Source organism: Dermochelys coriacea, chromosome 2 (assembly GCF_009764565.3).
Source record: "Dermochelys coriacea isolate rDerCor1 chromosome 2, rDerCor1.pri.v4, whole genome shotgun sequence".
Classification (NCBI taxonomy): Eukaryota; Metazoa; Chordata; order Testudines; family Dermochelyidae; genus Dermochelys; species Dermochelys coriacea.
Window position 1 is genome coordinate 107,272,028 of NC_050069.1, and position 23,946 is coordinate 107,295,973.

Sequence of the window (23,946 nt, forward strand, 5' to 3'; positions counted from 1 at the left end):
AAAAAGAAAAATTCCTACCAAAAAAAAGAATGGATTGCCAGACTGCAGGAAATGTGAGAATAGATAAACTTATTGCTGCTCTTCATAGCCAACTTGAAGCTTTTATTTCTACAACAGTTGGATCCCTTGGGACACTGCTGTGACCACAGAAATTTAAATCTCTTGATTGCTTTAAATGTTAGTGTATAAGATATTGCTAAGTCTCTTAACTCTTTATTTTATATATTATATATGAAACATTTGATATTTCATTCGTTGTTTTATTTATTCTGCTGAAAGTTTCAGTTAAGAAAGATTTTTTTTTAAAGTGGTTATGTTTGATCCTGGAAACTTTGTGGAGTTTGACAGCCTTTACTTTTTAATGATCCAAAGTTTTCCTTGCTGATTTGAGATTCGGAGTAACACAACTGGATGTGACTTGGCTCAGCAGTTTCCATTTTTACTGTGTAATTGAAGGTCTCTTTCTCCACAGTAATATTTCAAAGTAAAATGCAGTGAGACACACATGCTGCTGCCCTTTCTTTTGATTCTGACATTTCACATTCATTTACAGAAAAATAAGTTGGAGGGAGGGGAAAAAAATCACACAATTAAGCTGTACTCAATTTCTTTTTGCACCTTGGTTCCAGATAATTTAATGCAAATCAGCCATCAAAATGCTACGTGTTATAAATAATAATACCAATGATTATTTGGAACCACTCAAGTGTAGAATTAATCTCTTCTGCCTACGCTAAAGTAAAAAGATATATGTTCAAAATGCCTTGTTCCAGAGTTTGATAAAGCTTTTTGTGTTTAAAAAAAAGAAAAGAGGAGGAGGAGGAGGAACAGCAAATATGTGAGAAAATAATTTATCATCAGCACAAGCAAAATGTATTTGCCCTTTTAGGGTATTTTCCTTGAAACAATACATAATTCATCTATCTTATTGTTCTTATTTCCACCTTTCCTTATGATTATAATAAAAATATTAAAGGCAATATTTAGGTTTGAATATACAAAAGAAGATAGCCATACCCATCGACATCTCTCGTTTCAGATCCAATTTTACCTCCAACCCACACATGACTACTGTTATTTATCATTTATTATTGTAAATTATGTATGTCAGAACTACTGTGAGTAGTTCATGAAACAGGTTATAGCAACCTAGAATTCTAAATAAAGACGTTAAAGTTGCCTTAACCAGCGTTCCTTTTGTCCCTCAGTGAGAGCCTTTTTGTCCACATTATATGGGTGTCTCAGCTGGTTAAAAGCTAGGGAATGAGGCAAGGACGGATGTTGGTTGCCTTGAAGGGTCAGGGACATTTTTCCTCGATATACTTTGCATGTGCAAATGTCTTGTACTATAAAAACAAAAGGTGAAGTCCTGACCCTACTGATGTAAATGGGAGTTTTACTGTTGACTTCAATGGGGCCAAGATTTCACCCTCAAAGTCTATTTTTAAAGGTAGGCAACTGAAACAGATAAGTGTGACAAGTCAATCACATACATTAGAGAGACATAAAAGACCTGCTAGGTCACCTAGTTCATATTATGAGAGCAGGGTTGTTCCCTATAATATGTGGAAAGGCTACTCTGAGCTGCCTCAAGATGCAAATATAGTTTAAATAGAAGTTAAAAAGTTTAATATGCTTATCATTTTGTATTTCTTAAGTTTCATAGCAAAAGGATAATATGTATTTTATTTATGGGTCATTTTATGTCACTCATCACCTTAGCTTCTGAGCACCTCTAAATTCAAATGAGTGAGTGAGACTTGGCAAAATTGGTTGTAGAGCTATGCCTGCTTGGGCTTACACCCTGAGTTTAGCCTTGACTTTCTGGGGTGAATGAACTAGAATTTGCCTGGATTCAAGTTCCGGATTCAACCACTACTCAACTTCCTAGCTTTTGAAATCCACTTATGGATTCACATCATGACTTGGGTCCATCTCTAGACTGAATGCCCCAAAATGAGATGCAGTGAAAGACTGCTGCATCCCATTTGGTGTTATGGTGAAAGCGCAAATTTCACTCAATTACATAATGAAAACAAAAATCAGCCAATGGATCTTTTGATGAACCTGGTGTGAGTTTCAAACTGGCAAGGAAACCTGAAACCAAGCAAGTGTCAGGTGGTCTGGAGTTTCAACGGCTACATTTAGCACAGCTCGGAATTCTACTGTCTAATTGTAAATGTTCAAGCAACAGAACAGGTTTCAGAGTAGCAGCCGTGTTAGTCTGTATTCGCAAAAAAGAAAAGGAGGACTTGTGGCACCCTAGAGACTAACAAATTTATTTGAGCATAAGCTTTCGTGAGCGACAGCTCACTTCATCGGATGCATTTGGTGGAAAATACAGAGGGAAATGCATCCGATGAAGTGAGCTGTCGCTCACGAAAGCTTATGCTCAAATAAATTTGTTAGTCTCTAAAGCAACAGAATGTTAGATAGGGAACAGCTTCACAGTTGATACACCTGGAGTGTAAGCTGCCTCATTCACTTTCAGGGCGGCTCATTATTGATTTTTTTTTAAGTCTCTTCCTCAGCTGATGAAGGACTAAGCTGTGTGCATGATTAACCGCTTTTCCCTGTTATAGAGGGATATTTGCTGGTAACAACACACTCAAGTAAACATATTCAAAGGCATAGACTACTGGGGAGGTTTATGCCCCTGAAAATTAAGGGATTGCATTAACAAAGGAACCATTGAGTTTGGAGCTCATTTTAGTAAAGGAGGCCAATTTTAAGTCATGGTTCAAAAAACTTCTGATTCAAGCAATATTCAACGGTATGATTGTTTAACTTTAACCTCCCCCCCCCCCGCCCCCCGCAATAAATCACGTTGCCTGTGCCCCGGGAATGCTGCTAAAATATATAGTTAGAGACCCAGGCTTTCGGTAGAGTGTTAGGTACTTGGATGGTCAACTCTCCAGGCCAGGGCCCGTGTTCTGTGTTGGAATCGCCCTCGCACAGCGGTGCCCTGACCCAGGCCTGGGGCGCTACTGCAGCGCAGCTGGAAGCGGAGGCAGAAGCCAAGCCGGCAGGCGCGCTGGGCTGCCTCAGCCCCCTCCCCCGCTGCCTGCCCGGGATGCAATTACGCGCCCCATAGCTTCATGCATAAAACAGGAGGCCGGGGCGGCGGGGAGCCGCGCGCCGGGCAGGCAGGTGGCTCCCAGGCGCGGCCGCCCGGGCGGGCCGCGGCCTCCGCGCGGGGATTTACCTGGCCGCCCCCGGCAGTGCCCCGCGCAGCTGGCCATGGAGCTGCCGCCGCGCCTGCACTGGGGGAGGACCAGGCGGTGGAGGCACCGGGCTCGGCGCCGGCAGGTCTGCAGTAAGTGCTACCTGGGCCGGGGGCTCGCCCCCTCCATCCTCCTCTCGCCCCGCCGGCCCGACGCTGAGCACCGGGGCAGCCCTAAAACTTGCCGGCCCTGGGCTGGCCAGTCTGCGTGCCCCCCAACCCCTTACCTGGGGCGTGGGGCAGGGGAGGGGCGGCCGCACTGCCTGCCAGCGGGGCCGGGGCATGCACCATTTCTAACCCTACAGCTAGGTTGGGCCCGGCCCCGAGGGCGGCACAGGGCACTTGGGACACTCCCCCAGCCCAACAGCTCGCTTTGGCGGGGGGGGGGGGGGACCCTGGAATCAGGCCAGGACTGATGGGGGTGGTCAGAAACTTGGATCGCTTTATTGCACAATGGGGGAAAGAAATTGGGCGGTGGGTGGGATGAATCTAGAAGAATTGAATACACCCCCCCAAGATGGGATCAGCAGCACTGAACCCAGGGGGCTGGTTTGGGACCCTAACAGACCGCAGGCCCGGTGTGGAGAGCTGCCTGCCCACTGCTTTGGTTGGTGGAACTCAAACATAGCACTGAGCTGACATGGGCTTTACTGGAAAAGACTGTACCAGGGGGGTTGTGTTCATCATTCATTATTTCACGGGGGCCTTGGTGGAGGTAGATCATTTCCCTGCCATGATGAATATCATGTGCTGAAGTGACAGCTGCTTTAATATAGTCAAAATCGGAGACTGTCTTAGCCAAGGTGACAGGTCGTACTAGCTTAGCCCCAGCTTCGAAGACTTTTAGCTGGCTCACAAGAGGGAACAGTGGCCTTTTGGTTCTATTGAGTCTCTGCAGCAGTAATGCGTATACTGAGTAAGCAGAGCAGGGACTTCTTTAGTAAGTGTCTGACCACTTGTTGACAGACAACAGAGACGTACAAGGGAACGAAGAAGGGATGACAAACTATCTCTGTTCATCTTAAGGTTATGGACCAAATATGGCAAAAGAGAACTTAACTGAAAACGCCTAGTGGGACACACTACAAAAGGTTAAAATACACTACAATAAAAACAAGCATGCTATGTGCCAACTATGGTGCCTAGAAATCACTGTCCTTCAATATCCTAGTTTATTATAATTATCCTGAAATGTCAGCGATACCAGGATCGGTCCTGACCCATGAATACCAAACTCCCACAGTTATCCTCTTGAACAGTATGTTGTCACAGGAGCCAACTCGGAGTTTAAACTAAGAACCTTTCAAATTCAAAGCATTATTTCTAGATTTCAGAAACACTAATTTCAGCAGAAGTGTTCTACATTCCTACAGTCTTTATTTACTGAGTTAATCATTGGTTCTGATCAGTCACCTGTTGTATATTTGCTGTTGTGCAAGTACTTGTGTAGTGCAAATATTTATGCACTCCATGGTGCATGATGGTCCATTCCTATTTTCTAGTCAGAAGAAAAAACAATCCTGTTTTACCTTCATTTAGGATTATATTAACCTTTTCCAATTTAAATTCCCTATTATTTACAACTAAAGAATTGACAAATAGTTTGGGAATTATTTGGGAACATCTTAACACAGGCTGCCCCATTTACACTCCTCATTCTGATTTAATAATTATCCACTTGCCCTAATTCAGTTGTCTCTTGAGTGAGTGGTTAGATGCATTTGGCACTATTACACCAGTTTATACAAACTGAAAGAACGGGAAATCGGAGAAGGGCAGATTCTCTGAATAATTTAAAGAGGTTTCTTTGGTTGGGAAAGTGCTCCCTTTGTACATATGTGGTTGCAGGGCAGGCATTTTATTTTGGCTCCAGCTTTGGGAAACTTTGTAGCACAGAAGGGGTGGGGTTAAAATGGAAATAAAAGTTTGAAGAGAAGAAAGAATGGGAGGCTTGTGTGGGTGATTTAAGAGAGAGGTTCTAGACTCTGGAATCTTTTATTATTAGGTTACTAGTTTGAATCCAGAATGAGACAATAGTAACCAAAAGGGGTTCCTTTCTGTGGCTTGAGTGTCCGCTACCGAGAGGCCAAGCCCAAGGATCTGGCCCTAAGACTGAATTACTCCCTTCATGCCTAGATGTGGCTCTTAGTGATCAAGTTTGAGGCTCTGTGGCAAAACTTACACTATTGCTAGACACATTGTACCTGTTCTGTTTATAAATATTCATTTTTTAAACAACACACACCTGGTACTCAGCAAGGAAACTATCACTGTTTCCTTATGCTTATGCTCAAATAAATGTGTTACTCTAAGGTGCCACGAGTACTCCTTTTCTTTTTGCGAATACAGACTAACATGGCTGCTACTCTGAAACCTATCACTGTTTGGTTTCTGATGTCACTAGAATCCCAGCCTTCCACAGTGGCCTCTCTTTAAAAATGTAGTCATCCTGGAAGACAGACTGAGGATTTTGCAGTGTCCTATCAAGGCCCAATTATTGTGATCACCATTTTGTATGGGGTCCTCTGAGGAGAACTTCCCAGAGGTACAGTTTAAGCTTTCTATTATAAAAATGCTTCCTTGCATAAAAGCATTTTCAAATTCTACGAAAGCTTTTGCATTGTAATTGTAGCTTTGCGGATCAGACTAAGGGAATCCAATATAGCAGATGGGATGGATTCTCTGTGACAACTTTTAAAATCTCAAAGGCTTCTGTTTAATTTTTGCCTCTTAACACAAGCAAATGTACGTGGTTCTGCTTGCATTAGCAAAATCAAAGTAAACATTATCGCACTAGTGTTTGATATGAACAGGATTTTTTTTTTCTATCAGGGAAACTGAGTTAAAATCCTGCTAGCAGCAACCAGTCTGATGAAACTAGACATAGTGTTCTTTGGACAAGCCTGCAAAACAATTTTTTGCCAATCCTCCCCAAAATGTGATTGAATCCTGATCACCAGAATCAGGTAACTGCATGGGACCTGGGAAATGGTTTACATATAAAGGGTGAGGCGTAGCACAGAGGTAGGGTGACCAGATAGCAACTGTGGGAAAAAAACGGGACGGGGTGGGGGAGTAATAGGCGCCTATATAAGAAAAAGTCCCCAAAAATGGGACTGTCCCTATAAAAACAGGACATCTGGTCACCCTATACAGAGGGAGTATTTGTCTCCCATTGCTCTCCCTAATGCAGAATGGGAAATCGCATCCTTTTGCTGGTTGATACAGATGCCAACATTTTATAACAGTTTTGCAATGGACAGGGATTGAGAGAATGCTATGTCCTCAGCCTTTGGAGGGTTTGAGGGTATTCTGGTGAATTATATCATTTTACAAAATTAACTTGCCATCCCTCACTGAAGTAGATAAGTATTATTATCTCTATCTTGCAGATGAGGGAAATCAAAGCAGAAATGTTATGTGACTTATCTAAGGCCATAGAAGCAGTCAATATCAGAGCTGGGATTGGAATACACGGGGCTCTAGTCTGAGCCCTGAGCTTAGTCCATTAGACCAGGCTGCCTTTCATGCTATTAAGCTGCCTTTCATTGTTGCCAGAGATCAGACTGGCTGCTCAGCAGAGGAGTATAGAGCTGTGCTGGCTCTGTGTTTCTGTCAGAGATGGGGAATAATGAGGAGGGTCACCCTTGTTTGTGGGATTTTTAAAAAAGGTGCAAAAATTATGGGATATAGAAGACATTATGGGACAGACTGTTACTTGCCTTGGTGGAAAGTGCAAGGAAAGTGACCCCTTGCTCCCAGTCAGTCTCTTGCATGACTTGTTTTGGCCCCACCATGCATTGTCTAAACTTCGCAAAAAGCAGTGCTCTGGACAGTGGTGGGTTGCACACTGGGATACCTGCACCTGGGACACTGCACTCTGCATTGATACAAGCACTCCACTGCTGATACAAGGTTGCACGTGCACAAACACTGTACTAACTGCAGCGGCTTTATGCCGACATAACTTGTATCAACCAAAGTTCTTAGAGTAGACGTGTCCTAAGTGTGCAGTAAAGGTTCAAAATAGATTGTATTTGCCACTATCCACCACTATCGTCTTCCCCCCATTTGTTAGTGGTAATGTGGTAGGCTTTTAAAAATATATATTTTGGTAGCCTTTATGAAATATTAGATACAAAGTCTGTTTTTTTCCTGTTAAATAAAGGGAATGTTGTTTGGAAAAAATATTATAACGTACATAGACAGCTTCATGAAGTTCTGATATTGTGTAGGCACAGTGTTCCAACTTCAAGGGGTCTATTCAGAATTTATTTAAATTAATACATTTTCAAAAATGTCAAGGGCACAAAACCCACTCTGACTGCACACACCTAGTTGCCACCTACCACCCCACACTGGAACCAATACTCGATATCATAAAACAACTACAACCCATACTGGCTGGGACCCTATCCTGAAATAAATATTTCCTGAACCTTCCTTTCTGGCCTTCAGACAACTCTCCAAGCTCATCATTGGAAGGAAGCTCCCCATAGACCAGGACACACCAACTCAAAGTGACATCAGACCCTGCCAGAACAACAAATGTAAAACCTATAGACATATCTCCACTGCTACAATGATCAACACTGCGCCTCCCCCCACCCCAACACATCTTACACTTACAAGATCCATGGGTCCTATGCATGCCTATCACAACAGGTGGAGTATCTCATCCAGTGCACTAAATGCCTCAGCGACTGTCTGGTTTCACCCACATAATCACTACTCTCATGAATGAACTCACACAGGAAAATGATAAGACAACCACTATCACCTGTGGGTGAACTTTTCACAAAACTATCACAATATCTGACCTCTCAGTTCTCATTCACAAAGAAAATCTGCACAATACCTTCAAAAGATGAGCCCGGATGCTCAAATTCATAACTTTGCTAGACACTAAAAATCATGGACTGAATAAACACACTGGATTTATGACTTACTGCAACAATCTATAACCCACTAACAATGCCTCTCCCAGCTGCCTTTCCCCCTATGACTGGAAGGGTATTAATGGGCCTCTTCTCCTTGAGTGGTCCCTTGAAATATGTGCCCGCTACTTATGCTAAACAATCTGTTTCACCTTATATTTAGTTGTGAAACTCTGAATATGTTTCCAAGACCTGAAGAAGAGCTCTGTGTAAGTTCAAAAGCTTGTCTTTCTCACCAACAGAAGTTGGTCCAATGAAATACAGTGTGTCACCTACCTTGTCTCTTTAATTTGTGGTGTTCCTTTTCATTTCTTGTCTATGCATTTAAGCTTAATTCTTCAATGTGTCACTCCTTTGAGAGCAAAAGGTTTAGTGGAACATTGAAAAGACCGACCTTGTCTCGGGACCAACATGGCTACAACAACATTGCATAACACAAATTAAGAAAACCAGCCTAATTCGTTATACTAGGGTTTTAAAGACATGAAATAAGACTAAAAAGCTGTAAAGCAATAGTGCCGCGTCAGAGAGGAAGTGAACTCTAAACCGATTATGTTGTTTGAAAAACTCTGGAGAAGAAAGCCATTAAAATAATGACTGAACATACATTTTAACAGCCCCAGAAGGAACAAAACTAATCTAGCCTCCCTCAAGGAGACCTGCACCCAAACAATGGAATGCATATCTAGTGTGGAATGCATTCTTCCACTTTTATGACCAATCCTATCTTTAATTTTTTTGCAGGTTACAACATTATGCAATTAGTATTAAGCCCACTTGATGGAACTGGAGAGCATGTGGTCTTAACTTTGTCATTTAAAGCTTTTACTTTAAATCACAGGATTCTGAAATTATATTCAGAAGTCACCTTCCTGAACTAGTATAGGAAGTAGGGCTCACCAGAGCTGAGCCCCAGTAGCTCCGAAAGGAGCCTGACACTCGTCCTAGGGAGAGGTCAGACTATAAGTGTTTCTAGTAGGCCCTATACCCAGTGATGGAATGTAGCTTTTTTTTTTTCTTCTAAGAGATGCACATGCATTACTATCTTTAACATTAATGGAAGTTACACATAACACAGTGGGGAGAATAGCCTTCCAGTAAAGTATAAGTCTTTCCATGACATAATTAACAGCAGAAAAATAGTGTCATTGCTCAGTTTTTGATGTGAGAAACAAACACTTCCTCATTTCCACATCAGTCATTCTCCAGAGCTCCATTCACAAGATGCTTTGATGTTTATGATAATTGAATCTCTTTACTTTAGATTTGACACCATTTACTTCAAAGCAGCAGTCAAATCTATATGCATTCAGTAGGTGCCAATTAGTATTTATAAACAGAGAATGAATAAATTTAGCTGTAATTTTTAACTGTACTGATAATTTCAAGATGTTAACTCAATAAAACAATTATTGAAAAAATTGACAAACATCTTCCATAAGTTGCCAAGTCAATGTAGAATAAAAATAAAATATATGCTTGTCATCAAGTTTCAAAACAGTTTGAGCAATTAGTAACTGTTATACCTTATACCAAATGAAATTTGTCTGAGGCCTGGTCTAAATTTGGGGGAGCGGGAGGATCGATCTAAGTTACGTAACTTCAGCTAAGTGAATAACGTAGCTAAAGTCGACCTACTTAGATCTACTTACCGCGGTGTCTTCACTGAGGTCAGTTGACTGCTGACACTCCCCCGTCGACTCCGCCTGCACCTCTCGCTCCAGTGGAGTGCAGGAGTCAACAGGAGAGTGCTCGGGGGTCAATTTATCGCATCTAGACTAGATACAATAAATCGACCTCCCCCACTGAATCAATCGCTGCCCACTGATCCGGCGGGTAGTATAGACATACCCTAAGAATAAAACTCACTGTATAGATGTACATTTTAAAATAAAATTTCAGTTAAACTAGACCTAGTTATTTTAAATGAAAAACCTACACTATTCAAATTGAACCCAAATAATAACAGTGCCTACAAATGTATTACTTTTCAGACCATAGAAGTGTGTTCAGACCAAAAAACTTGCATTATATGGAATTAAAAGGGCACATGTTAGAAGAGCTAAAAACTGGTTTACAAATAATCTTCAAATGTAGTTGTTATCAATAAGCAGGGTCCTACAGGGACTGATTCTTGGTCCAAGGTAGAACCTTGGCTGGTAAAGTTTGCAGAAGACACAAGGATTGGTGAGGATAATAAATACGGTTATGGAGTGATCTGAATCACCTATTTAAATAGTCATAATCCAACAAAATGCATTTTAATACAGCCAGAGGTGAGGTAAAACATCTGAGAACAAAGACCACATGTTATATCTACAGGATGGGAGACCCTGTCACTGCTTTTCAAGACTCAAAGGATTTAGAGGTCATTGTAGATAATCGCCTGTGAGCTCTCAGTGCGGTGCTGTGGCAAAAAAAGGGATAATGTGTTGCATGGATGTATAAAAAGGAGAATATCAAGCAGGGAAGTGCCTTGTACACAGCACTGGTAAGTCGCTACTAAAATACTGTCTTCAGTTCTGGTGTCCACACTTCAAGAAAGGAGGGGAGATACTGGAAAGAGTTCAAAGGAAGACCTCAAAATGATCCAGGAGAAAACAAGCCATGTGATGTGAGGTTAAAGGAGTTCAACTATTAATGGAGATTCTCTATGTCCTACTAAGGAGGAGAGGATGGAAGATAAAATACGGGTAGGATCTGATGGAAAAACAGTTCCATTCATTTACATCATGTAATGGCAGACAGCTGAAAAGTAACAATTTTTTAAGAAGTGCTTATATACAAATGCTAGAAGTCTAAATAATAAGATGGGTGAACTAGAGTGCCTTGTATTAAATGAGGATATTGATATAGAAGGCATCACAGAAACTTGGTGGAATGAGGATGATCAATGGGGGACAGTAATACCAGGGTGTGATGTTATTGACATGAACTGGGACCATATAGATCATGGTTGCAACCAAGGTCCTGTAGTGGCACCAAATCTTGTATAAGGGGGGTCAAATAAGGTGTCTAAGACAAGGTTATGGCTTGTTGATTATGATATGCTATCTGAATATGTGTATCATTTTTGTAGTTGAAGTTATGAATATTGGCTCTATACTGTCTGTATTTCAAATTTATGCTATGCTTCTGGGTGACACCCCAGACAAGTTGGTGTCAGCTCTGCCTAGCTGATTGATGGCCCATTAAGGACCATCAGCTATACAACTGACCCATTGAGAGAAGGCAGACACACCTTATGTCTCAGCAAGGCATGCAGGGACATGTGTGTCCTTGTTGCCAAGAAGGCCAATGGCATTTTGGGCTGTATAAGTAGGGGCATTGCCAGCAGATCAAGGGACGTAATCGTTCCCCTCTATTTGACACTGATGAGGCCTCATCTGGAGTACTGTGTCCAGTTTTGGGCCCCTCACTATAAGAAGGATGTGGAAAAATTGGAAAGAGTCCAGCGGAGGGGGCAACAAAAATGATTAGGGGACTGGAACACATGACTTATGAGGAGAGGCTGAGGGAATTGGGATTGTTTAGTTTGCAGAAGAGAAGAATGGGGGGGGATTTGATAGCTGCTTTCAACTACCTGAAAGGGGGTTCCAAAGAGGATGGATCTAGCCTGTTCTCAGTGGTAGCAGATGACAGAACAAGGAGTAATGGTCTCAAGTTGCAGTGGGGGGAGGTTTAGGTTGGATATTAGGAAAAACTTCTTCACTAGGAGAGTGGTGAAGCACTGGAATGGGTTACCTAGAGAGGTGGTGGAATCTTCTTCCTTTTGAGGTTTTTAAGGTCAGGCTTGACAAAGCCCTGGCTGGGATGATTTAGTTGGGGATTGGTCCTGCTTTGAGCAGGGGGTTGGACTAGATGACCTCCTGAGGTCCCTTCCAACCCTGATATTCTATGATTCTAAGACATCCCTATGGACAGAACTCTGAGGTTTTTCCATGCCATGTGATGGACAGCTTGTCTTTGGGACAAAGAAAGAAAAGCTCCAGCTCTTCCATCTTGTCTTCAATCCTGTTTCATACATCTGGAGAGACTTTGCTACAAACGGAAGCTCTAAACAAAGGAATGATGACTCATCCCAGCTGTGGATGTACTCCAGGGACTTGATTTGAATCTGCAATTTATTCTATCATTGCTACAAGCTTGAACCAAGAACTTTGCCATTACTGTATGTAATTGATTCCATTTAACCAATTCTAGCTCTCATCTATATCTTTTTCCTTTTATGAATAAACCTTTAGATTTTAGATTCTAAAGGATTGGCAACAGCGTGATTTGTGGGTAAGATCTGATTTGTATATTGACCTGGGTCTGGGGCTTGGTCCTTTGGGATTGAGAGAACCTTTTTTCTTTTACAGGGGTATTGGTTTTCATAACCATCTATCCCCATAACAAGTGGCATTGGTGGTGATACTGGGAAACTGGAGTGTCTAAGGGAATTGCTTGTGTGACTTGTGGTTAGCCAGTGGGGTAAAACCAAAAAGTCTTTTCTGTTTGGCTGATTTGGTTTGCCTTGGTGTGCATAGAAACCCCAGTCTTGGGCTGTAACTTCCCTGCTTTAAGCAATTTGTCCTGAATTGGCACTCTCAGTTGGGTCCCACCAGAACCAGCATCGTTACACAGGGTATGAAATATATCAGAAAGACAGAACAGGTTGTGCTGGTGGGGGAGTGACACTATATGTGAAAGAAAGCGTAAAATCAAAAGAAGTAAAAATCTTAAATGAACCAAACTGTACCTTAGAATCTCTATGTATAGTAATCCCATGCTTGAATAATAAGAATATAGCTGTAGGGATATACTACCAGTCACCTGATCTGGATGGTGATAGTGACTGAGACATGCTCAGAGAGATTAGAGAGGCTGTTAAAAATAAAAAACTCAATAATAATGGGGGATTTCAACTATCCCCATATTGACTGGGTACGTGTCACCTCAGGACGGGATGCAGAGATAAAGTTTCTTGATACCTTAAATGATTGCTTCTTGGAGCAGCTAATCCTGGAACCCACAAAGGGAAAGGCAATTCTTGATTTAGTCCTAAGTGGAGCACAGGATCTGGTCCAAAAAGTGAACATAGCTGAATTGCTTGGTAATAGTGACCATAATATAATTAGACTTAACTTCCCTGTGGGGGTAAGAGGGGAGGAAAAAACACCACAGCAGCCCAGCATAGTAGCATTCAATTTCAGAAAGGGAAACTACACAAAAATGGGGAAGTTAGTTAAAACAGAAATTAAAAAAAGGTACAGTGCCAACAGGGAAATCACTGCAAGCTGCATGGAAACTTTTTAAAGACACCACAATAGAGGCTCAACTTAAATGTATACCCCAAATTAAAAAACATAGTAAAAGAACCAAAAAAGTGCCACTGTGGCTAAACAATGAAGTAAAAGAACCAGTGAGAGGCAAAAAGGCATCCTTCAAAAAGTGGAAGTTAAATCCTACTGAGGAAAATAGAAAGGAGAATAAACTCTGGCAAGTGAAGTGTAAAAATATAATTAGGAAGGTCAAAAAAGAATATGAAGAACAGCTAGCCAAAAACTCAAAAATTAACAGCAATTTTTTTAAAGTACATCAGAAGCTGGAAGTCTGCTAAACAATTGGTGGGCAATGGACAATCACTGGACAATCAAGATGCTAAAGGAGCACTCGAGGACGGTAAGGCCATTGTGGAGAAACTAAATGAATTCTTTGCATCGGTCTTCATGGCTGAGGATGTGAGGGAGATTCCCAAACCTGAGCCATTCTTTTTAGATGACAAATCTGAGGAAATGTCACAGATTGAGGTGTCATTAGAGGAGGTTTTGAAACAAAACTGATAAACTAAACAGTATTAAGTCACCAGGAGCAGACGGTATTCACCCAAGAGTTCTGAAAGAACTAAAATATAAAATTGCAGAACTACTAACTGTGCTATGTAACCTATCAATTCAAGTAGCTTCTGTACCAGATGACTGAAAGATAGCTGACGTAACACCAATTTTTAAAAGGCTCCAGAAATGATCCCAGCAATTACAGGCCCGTAAACCTAACTTCAGTACTGGGCAAACTAGTTGAAATTGTAGTAAAAAACAGAATTATCAGACACATAGATGAACATGATTTGTTGGGGAAAGTCAACATGGTTTTTGTAAATAGTGAGGCATGATTTCCCATCTACTAAAATTTTCTGAAGGGGGTAAACAAGCATGTGGACAAGGGTGATCCAGTGAATATAATGTACTCAGATTTTCAGAAAGCCTTTGACAAGGTCCCTCATTAAAGGCTCTCAAGCAAAGTAAGCTGTCATGGGATAAGAGGGAAGGTCCTCCCATGGATCGGTAACTGGTTAAAAGATAGGAAACAAAGGGTAGGAATAAATGGTCAGCTCTCAGAATGGAGAGCAGTAAATAGTGATGCCCTTCAATATTTTCATAAATGATCTAGAAAGAGGCATAAACAGAGAGGTGGCAAAATGTGAAGATCATACAAAACTACTCAAGACAGTTAAGTCCAAAGCAGATTACAAAGAGTTACAAAGGGACCTCACAAAATCGGGCAACAAAATGGCACATGAAATTCAGTGTTGATAAATGCACAGTAATGCACACTGGAAAATAATCCCAACTATACTTATAAAATGGTGGGGCCTAAATTAGCTGTTACCACTCAAAAGAGATCTTGGAATCATTGTGGATAGTTCTCTGAAAATATCCACTCTATGTGCAGCGGCAGTCAAAAAAGCTAACCGAATGTTGAGAATCATTAAAAAAGGGATAGATAATAAGACAGAAAATATCATATTGCCTCAATATAAATACATAGTATGCGCACATCTTGAATACTGCATGCAGATGTGGTTGCCCCATCTCAAAAAAGATACTGGAGTTGGAAAAGGTACAGAAAAGGGCAACAAAAATTATTAGGGGTATGGAACGGCTGCCATATGAGGAGAGATTAATAAGACTGGGATTGTTCAACTTGGAAAAGAGACGACTAAGGGGGGATATTGTGGAGGTCTCTGAAATCATGACTGGTGTGGAGAAAGTAAATAAGGAAGTGTTACTTATAGAGCTGTTGATTAATTGCAGTTAACTTGCACGATTAACTGAAAAAAAGTAATCACAATTAATCGCCGTTTTAATCGCACTGTTAAACAATAGAATACCAATTGAAATTTATCTATATTTTGGATGTTTTTCTTCTTTTTCAAATATATTAATTTCAATTACAACATAGAATACAAAGTGTACAGTACTCACTTTATATTATTTTGATTACAAATATTTGCACTGTAAAAATGCTAAACAAAAGAAATTTGTATTTTTCATTTCACCTCATACAAGTACTGTAGTGCTTTCTCTTTATCATGAAAGTACAACTTACAAATGTAGATTTTTGTTGTTGTTACATAACTTCACTCAAAAACAAAACAATGTAAAACTTTAGAGCCTACAAGTTCACTCAGTCCTACTTCTTGTTCAGCCAATCGCTAAGACAAACAAGTTTGTTTACATATATGGGAGATAATGCTGCCGGCTTCTTATTTACAATGTCACCTGAAAGTGAAAACCGGTGTTTGCATGGCACTCTTGTAGCCGGCATTACAAGGTATTTACCTGCTAGATAAACATTCATATGTCCCTTCATGCTTCGGCTGCCATTCCACTTCTTTTTTGTACATAATTCTTTTTTTGTAAGTTCAACTTTCATGAGAGAGATTGCACTAAGTACTTGTATTAGGTGAATTGAAAAATACCATTTCATTTTTACAGTGCAAATATTTATAATAAAAAATAAAGTGAGTACTGTACACTTGGTATTCTTTGTTGTAATTTAAATCGACCCCCCATCGCCACCCCAGGCAGGGACCTTGGGTTTTTTGGCCTTCTTCTGCAGCATGGGATGCAGAGTGCCTGGTGGGGTTATCTGTATGTATCTCACCTAATCAATTCCTTGCCATTGCAAGGGCCTCCAGCACTGGTAGCACCGTAGTCTCTCCTGTTCTCTGCCTGTGGCACACAGCTGTTTAGTCTCCTGTTTAACTGAAGTCATGGGGCATTTGAGTTAAATGTATGGCCTGTGATATGCAGGAGGTCAGATGAGATGATCTAGTGGTTCTGTCTGGTCTTACATTCTATAAATTGTTACATTTGATTTAAAAAGGCCACACTTACAGAATGTTTTGCAGTACAGCAACAGCACCTCTGGCAGCTGGGATTTTGTCATTGCATAGAGGGAGAGATTATTTCTGATGGGAGGAAACAGATCATGGCTCAAATAGCCTGACCAGGCCAGACCTGAAGAAGAGCTGTGCGTAACAGAAGTTGGTCCAATAAAAAAGATATTACTTCACCCACCTTGTCAGGCCAGAAGGAATCAGTCTGATTGAGAGTATGTAAGATAAAATAACTCCCAGGACCAGCCTTAACCTACTTATTCTTGGTATTTAAAGGAGGGTTTGGGATGTAACAATGCTTGGTGTTTGGGGTGGGGGCTGGTTGATTCACAACAAAAGCATTTTTTTGTTTGGAAGTGCAGTACTTAGGCTAGCTTCTACATTGAGTTCCTAAAGTGTAACCTACAAATGTCAGACAACCTTAAAACAGAAGAAAGCTCCTAAGAAGAATATATAAGGAGTAATTCAGTTTGCCTGTAATTGCAAGAGAAGAAAGCAGTGCTTCTCTACTGAGCTCTGTCCACAAGACAAGCTCCCTGTACTTGTGATGACAAAATGAGACTCCACTCTCAGCTGATAGTGCAGACGTAGAAAGTATGATCATACATTCTCCACTGGGTGCCTCAGGCAAAACTCCTTGGGCTTTGTTTGCTTTTGGGGGAGCTTAATTGCCCCATTTGGGTCTGCAGGATTGGCTCTACCTTATTAGAATTCAGATGCTCAGAAATGCCCCTAGGTTCTATGCTCTCTTCTGACCATTTGGCTCAATGGGTCAGGGAGGGAAGTAGGAGGGAAGTGATCTTTCCCAGGCACCACCCACTCATGGCACCAAAATGAGATGCACTCCCTCTGCTTTATTTCTGTTAGGTTGGGGTGCCACTGCAGCTCCTGGAGCAGCCCAGAATTGGGAGGGTGCAAAGATGGCTTAAACCACTTTATTCCCCGCTCAGCCTGGACCCATTGCTGTCAATATCAAAACTCCTATTGAGTATAATGGGAGCAGAATCAGAGCCTCTCTTTTAAAAACAATAGCAGTGTTAAATTGCTCACTTCAAACTTGAAGCAAGCAGAAGCCACTTTGACTTCATTGCTGCTTGAGCTGAAAAGGAAATAGAGAATGTGAATAAGAGGGGGTGGGGAAGGATGGCCAAGTAGCCTATATTTGGAAGATATCTGCACAGCTTTTAAAACGGGATTTAAACTTCAATGGGAGTTTGCTTGTATAACAACTGCAGTATCAGACCAGTCACATTTACTTTTGCTGTAATTCTATTGCAGCTGTTCATGATACATTCAGTCCCCACTGTCCGTGCTGAAAAGCTTTTGTTATGCTGAGCTCATTTCTGAACCTGATGTGTAAATGCTGTTCTATCCGTTGTTGTTATGACAACACACCCTGGGCTTCTAACAGAGGGTGAATGTACTTCTGGAGAGAAGCCTGTAAAAGAACTGCTAGGTGACTTTCTCCTCCATATTCAGAGAGAGGTTCAGAGGGTCAATGAAAACATGTATCGGTGATATAGAAGGAAATTCAGTATTTGGCTAAAGATGGAAAGACAGCTAAAAAGAGGCTTTTATTCCTTGCTCGCAACAATTGTTTCTCAGTCTGGAATTTAATATTTTTGTCTCATCAATATCATTATAACCCCCCCCCCCCAATATTCCAGACTTATTAAGGAATGGAAATGTCAGCACATGCAACTAGACCTTTTTATTATTTATTCATAGAATAAAGAATTTAATTTTAGGTAATTGGTGGTGGTGTTCCCAGTCCTGATTTGATTAGGACAAAAAGTGCTGTACAAAAAGAAGACGAGGTCCCTAGCAAGATGAATGAATTATTGTAATTCTAGCCTACTCTTTCTAATAGAGCCCTTACCCCCCAGTGTTTATAATAGGTCTTGCTATGTAAAAAGGATACAGTACACTATGCATTATTACTTTGTAGTAATAAAGCCCACTAACTCCCTACTTGGTTCAAATTCTGGAGTCCTCTTTCAAAGCATACTATGTTTGATGCAGGCTGAGTACAGTAACTCCTCACTTAACATCCTCCCACTTAACGTTGTTTCAAAATTACGTCGCTGCTCAATTAGGGAACATGCTCGTTTAAAGTTGTGCAATGCTCCCTTATAACGTCATTTGGCTGCCTGCTCTGTACACAGCATGTAAGATTTTGTGGAAGAGCAGCAACTTTACAAGGGAGCATTGCTCAAGTTCCTCTTCTCTGCCTCCTCCCTCTCCCTCCCAGCGCTTCCCCCACTGCCAAACAGCTGTTTGGTGGCACTTAGGACTTTCTGGGAGGGAGGGGCAGGAGCGAGGAAGCGCCATGTCTCCACTCCTCACTCTCCCTCCCAGAAAGTCCTAAGCCCACCAAACAGCTGTTTGGTGGCATTTAGGACTTTCTCGGAGCGGGGATGCAGCATGCTCCAGAGAGGAGGTGGAGCGGGGATGGGAAGAGGCGAGCCAGGTGCATCCCCCAGCAAAGTCGGCACCTGTTCTTCTCCGGGTAAGCTGCCACTGCTGCTGTGAAGGTGCTTCCTAGCGTCCTTGCCTACAGCGGGCTGTGTCTGTGTGGAGTAACCCAGAGGCACTTTCCAACCACAGTGCAGTACTGTACAGTATATAATGCCTTTTTTCTGCCTCCCCAAAATTTCCTTGGAACCTAACCCCCCGCATTTACATTAAATCTTATTGGAAAATTGGATTCATTTAACATCATTTCACTTAAAGTTGCATTTTTCAGGAACATAACTACAACCTTAAGTGAGGAATTACTGTATGTGCAGACTAGTGTTTGTGTGGACACAATGTTGCTGTGCCCTACTTTAGTAGTCCTCCAATTACCATCCCACACTGCTTTGTGGGAATCTGTGACTAACCTATCTGTCCCCTGTGTACTTTCCACTGCTCTGGGGTCAAGTTGACCCATGTTCCCTCCCACATTTTAAGAACTGGCACAGGGCCAGGATCAGCCCATTTGCTCCTGGATTTGGATATATCAGCACTGCAGTGACATAATTCCAGCAGCATTCCACCATGCCTTGCACAGGCACTTGGAGCTGTGGTGAGAACTTTGAATTCCTCACTATCTCGGGAGAAGCAATGGTGAAGGCAGATCCCGCGATAAGAACAACTTATTGAGGAGATCTCAAAAAACATGGCCAAAAGGGTCACAACCAGGGTGCCTACCAGTGTCCTTTAAAAAGAAAACAGCCAGGAAAAAATGTACAGAAAAACCAGGGATGACAGAAGAAAGTCTGGTGCTGCATTTGACCTGTCCATTTTATGAAGAGCTGAACAAGATTTTTTGCCACTACATCACTATGGAGCCCAATGCCCTTGTGGAGAGTGGACGTCTTTAAGGACTCTGTGGAGACTGGAACCTCTAAGGGTAAGGGTCGTTGAAGAAAGATAAGGATCAGTTTGGCTCTCAGGCAGGGGTGCTGGAATAATTTTTATAGTGGGGGTGCTGAGAGCCATTGAACCAAACTGTAACCCTGTATATGATTGAAACAACTTCAAGCCAAGGGGTCCTGCAGCACCCCTAGTTCCAGCACCTATGCTTTTATGAACCTGAGGGTAGCCATGTAGGAAGCCAGCCTGATTTCTAGCCCCAGACACAGGAGAAAAATCCTATTGATCCTATCAAAGGGACCTTGCGAGGTAAGTATCTATCTTCACAACTTACTATTATGCTATACTGCTGTGCTAGGTTCTGTTCCGGGTGTCCCATGGCTGCTGCCATTTTGGGTGGGTATGAACTAGGAGACTTTCTAAGTCTCCACCTCCTTCCCTCTGTCCCGCAACGTGGTCCCCTTTCGTTCTTGCCCTGCAGACATGTTTTCAAAATGGTGGCTGGATCAGCCAGGCGGTCGGCTTCTATCTTGTGCTGAAGCCTGACCCCTGGCTATTTACAAACCTATGCCACAAAGGGTGCATACCCATCTGCTAATTCCCTTCTTCCTCCATGCATCTCTCCTGTTTGGCAAACATTGCCCCCACCCTCCACTCTATCTGCATGCTCTGAATAGCAGCTGCAACCTCTTCCTTCCCTCCACATGCACAACAGATTCAAATAATGATACTATTTAGTTGTGCAAAATTCAAAAAAGTTGATTGTGGCAGTTGTTACAGAAAAAAAATTACCTCATATTCACAGTTTATAGGAGGTATACATAGGCATAGGCAATTACATGTCCTAAAGCAGTGGTCCCCAAACTTGTTCCGCCACTTGTGCAGAGAAAGCCCCGGCGGGCCAGGCCAGTTTGTTTACCTGCCACGTCCGCAGGTTCGGCCGATTGCAGCTCCCAGTGGCTGCGGTTCGCTGCTCCAGGCCAATGGGAGCTGCTGGAAACTGCAGCCAGTATGTCCCTTGGCCGACACCACTTCCAGCTGCTCCCATTGGCCTGGAGCAGCGAACCACAGCCACTGGGAGCCGCGATCGGCCGAACCTGCAGACGCGGCAGGTAAACAAACTGGCCCGGCCCGCCAGGGGCTTTCCCTGCACAAGCGGCGGAACAAGTTTGGGGACCACTGTCCTAAAGGTATTAAGGCTACTGGTCCCTGCTAAGGCATATATGTCTGTAATGGGATTTGTACAGGAAAATAAGTTTAGGTTTGGGATAGCATAGCTGTACAGCTCTGGATGGCTTTTTGCAGGGTTCATAGAAAAAGACTAGGGGTGGTTAAGATTTCAGCAATCAGTGCAGAACCTGATTAATTTTTCCTCTGCACTCCCAGCATGTCTGCAGGTGATATGAAGCAGAATCAGACTGAGAAATTGCTCAGTTTTAGTCCAGACATTGTGCAACATAGCTGCACAGTCATTATCCCTAGCAAAGCTCACAACTCCCTTACACTCCTGCAGCAATTCTGGTGGGGACGATCTTGGTGAATAACTTCACAGTGGAGCTCGCTGGTGTGCCCTTTGCCTTTTTGAATAAGATCATTCTCCGCCTTCTAGTCACCCATTTCAGTGTAACATCACTGAGAATCAGGACAGCCTGAAGGGGAGGTGGAGAGGATGACTATCCACCCCAGTGACCTCACTAACTCCTCTGACCTCATATGAGTATCTCCAAAGCACCCTATGAACTGCAGAGCCAAAACCAGGAATATAAATAATAGTTCAGTGAAGTTCCCATGCACGCATCATGTACCATATCTGAGGTCTCCCCCAGACAGGGATGAATCTCAGCAGATGGAATTCAGAACTAGCTGCTTTTTTTTTTTTAAACCCTCTATCTTTGCTTCTGTGGAAATAGCTGTAATATGAACAGTAACTGCCTGTTTTCCCCTCTACTGTTCTGTTTGCCACATGTGGAGGACAGGGGATGGATTATTTGATAATTGCCTGTTCTGTTCATTCACTCTAAAGCACCTGGAATTGGCCACGGATGGAAGATGAGATCATGAGCTAGATGGACCATTGGTCTGACCAAGTATGCCATTCTTATGTTCTACTCCCCTAGCCATAACATCTGCAGTGGCAAGACTCTCAAGACAGGACCTTTACCAATGTATGAGTGGCTGGCTAACCTGAGAGGGAAGAAATGGAGGTCTACGGACGAGATGTTTGGAGACTTCCTTACTTTTGTGTGTGGGAGTTGTGCGGGGTGGTGGTGAAGGAGACTATAGAGAGCTGGAGGTACTTCTGATTTCAAAAAGTGAGAAAGACAGGCAGCTATCTAAAGACAGCATTGAAATTGCCTTGGACAGCACTGCCATGACTTGAGACGCTGTGAAGAAAGACCGGGAAATGCAGAAGCAGCACCCGGAGGCAATGCACAGGCAGAATGTTCTGCTGTAGTGTTTGCTATTAGGCCCTCAGACAATGAAGTCCCTCAACCAGGACCCAGTCTCCACCCTATTAATGTCTGTAGTAATTCTTTTAGGGGAAAACTTGCCATTATTCATTAAGGTAAACAGGCCGGAATTCTGAAAGATCCTAGCACTGTGCACCTTTCCAGACCACCCTACGTTTATGTTGGTGAACCTGCCATAGTGGCCTACCAGGACTTAGAGCACCATGAAAAAATACCCCTTCTGTTTATAAACTTAGAGACCTGAGGTGGGGGCAAATGATAGGCACTTGGGTCCCAGCAATTTTCCCAATACAGTTTGGGAACCCCATGCATGTAAAGCCATCCGTAATCTCCTGAGAATTACCATATTTTATAACCCAGCTCAACAATATATTCTGCACAGAGCAGCCACTTGCATGACAATGGCCCTGTCACAGGATACACTCTCTGCTAGTGCACCGCCTACTGACTGCTCAGAGGATTAGCTCCTCCAAGGTCCAGTGCCCCCTTCTGGCACTTCTTTGCATGCTCTGCTGTGCCCCTCTCTCTCTTTGACTCAGAGTGCTCTCTTCTTCGTGGCTTGGCCCTCTGGCCAGATCAGTTCTCTCCTTCCAGGATAGCAAAGCCTTATTAGAAAACTGTCCTAAGCAATCTTCTGCTGCACTGCTCAGTCTATACCACTTCCTCAGTAGCTGGTAGGGGAACTCCAGCCCACCCTCTATTCTGGGTAGAGCACAGCTCAGACTAAACTTGGGGTGACAAAGTGACCTGAAGAAGAGCTCTGTGTAGCTCGCAAGTTTATCTCTCTTACCAACAAAAGTTGGTTCAATAAAAGATATTACCTCACCCACCTTGTCTCTCTAATATCCTGGGAATGACATGGCTACAACTTCAGAGTAGCAGCCGCGTTAGTCTGTATTCGCAAAAAGAAAAGGAGTACTTGTGGCACCTTAGAGACTAACAAATTTATTTGAGCATAAGCTTTCGTGAGCTACAGCTCACGTCATCGAATGCATTTGGTGGAAAATACAGTGGGGAGATTTATATACACACACAGAGAACATGAAACAATGGGTTTTATCATACACACTGTAAGGAGAGTGATCACTTAAGATGAGCCATCACCAGCAGCGGGGGGGGGGGGAAGGAGGAAAACCTTTCATGGTGACAAGCAAGGTAGGCTATTTCCAGCAGTTAACAAGAACATCTGAGGAACAGTGGGGGGTGGGGAGGAGAAATAACATGGGGAAATAGTTTTACTTTGTGTAATGACTCATCCATTCCCAGTCTCTATTCAAGCCTAAATTAATTGTATCCAGTTTGCAAATTAATTCCAATTCAGCAGTCTCTCGTTGGAGTCTGTTTTTGAAGTTTTTTTGTTGAAGGATAGCCACCCTCAGGTCTGTAATCGAGTGACCGGAGAGATTGAAGTGTTCTCTGACTGGTTTTTGAATGTTCTAATTCTTGACGTCTGATTTGTGTCCATTTATTCTTTTACGTAGAGACTGTCCAGTTTGACCAATGTACATGGCAGAGGGGCATTGCTGGCACATGATGGCATATATCACATTGGTAGATGCGCAGGTGAATGAGCCTCTGATAGTGTGGCTGATGTGATTAGGCCTATGAGGGTGTCCCCTGAATAGATATGTGGACAGAGTTGGCAACGGGCTTTGTTGCAAGGATAGGTTCCTGGGTTAGTGGTTCCGGTGTGTGGTGTGTGATGGCTGGTGAGTATTTGCTTCAGGTTGGGGGGCTGTCTGTAAGCAAGGACTGGCCTGTCTCCCAAGATCTGTGAGAGTGATGGGTCGTCCT

The 23,946-nt window shown here is 42.6% G+C and overlaps 1 protein-coding gene across 2 annotated transcripts in view; it reads left to right on the forward strand.

The window, feature by feature from the left end:
- The first annotated feature begins 2,993 nt into the window (after nucleotides 1-2,993).
- RIPOR2 (RHO family interacting cell polarization regulator 2) overlaps nucleotides 2,994-23,946 on the forward strand; it is a 184,542-nt gene continuing 163,589 nt past the window's right edge. The window contains exon 1 of one of the 2 annotated variants that reach the window (XM_043508279.1): nucleotides 2,994-3,316. In XM_043508279.1, coding sequence (XP_043364214.1) covers nucleotides 3,241-3,316 — 76 coding nt within the window. In that variant the 5' untranslated portion in view covers nucleotides 2,994-3,240. The remainder of the gene's footprint in view (nucleotides 3,317-23,946) is intronic. The other variant, XM_043508286.1, reaches the window with a different exon arrangement.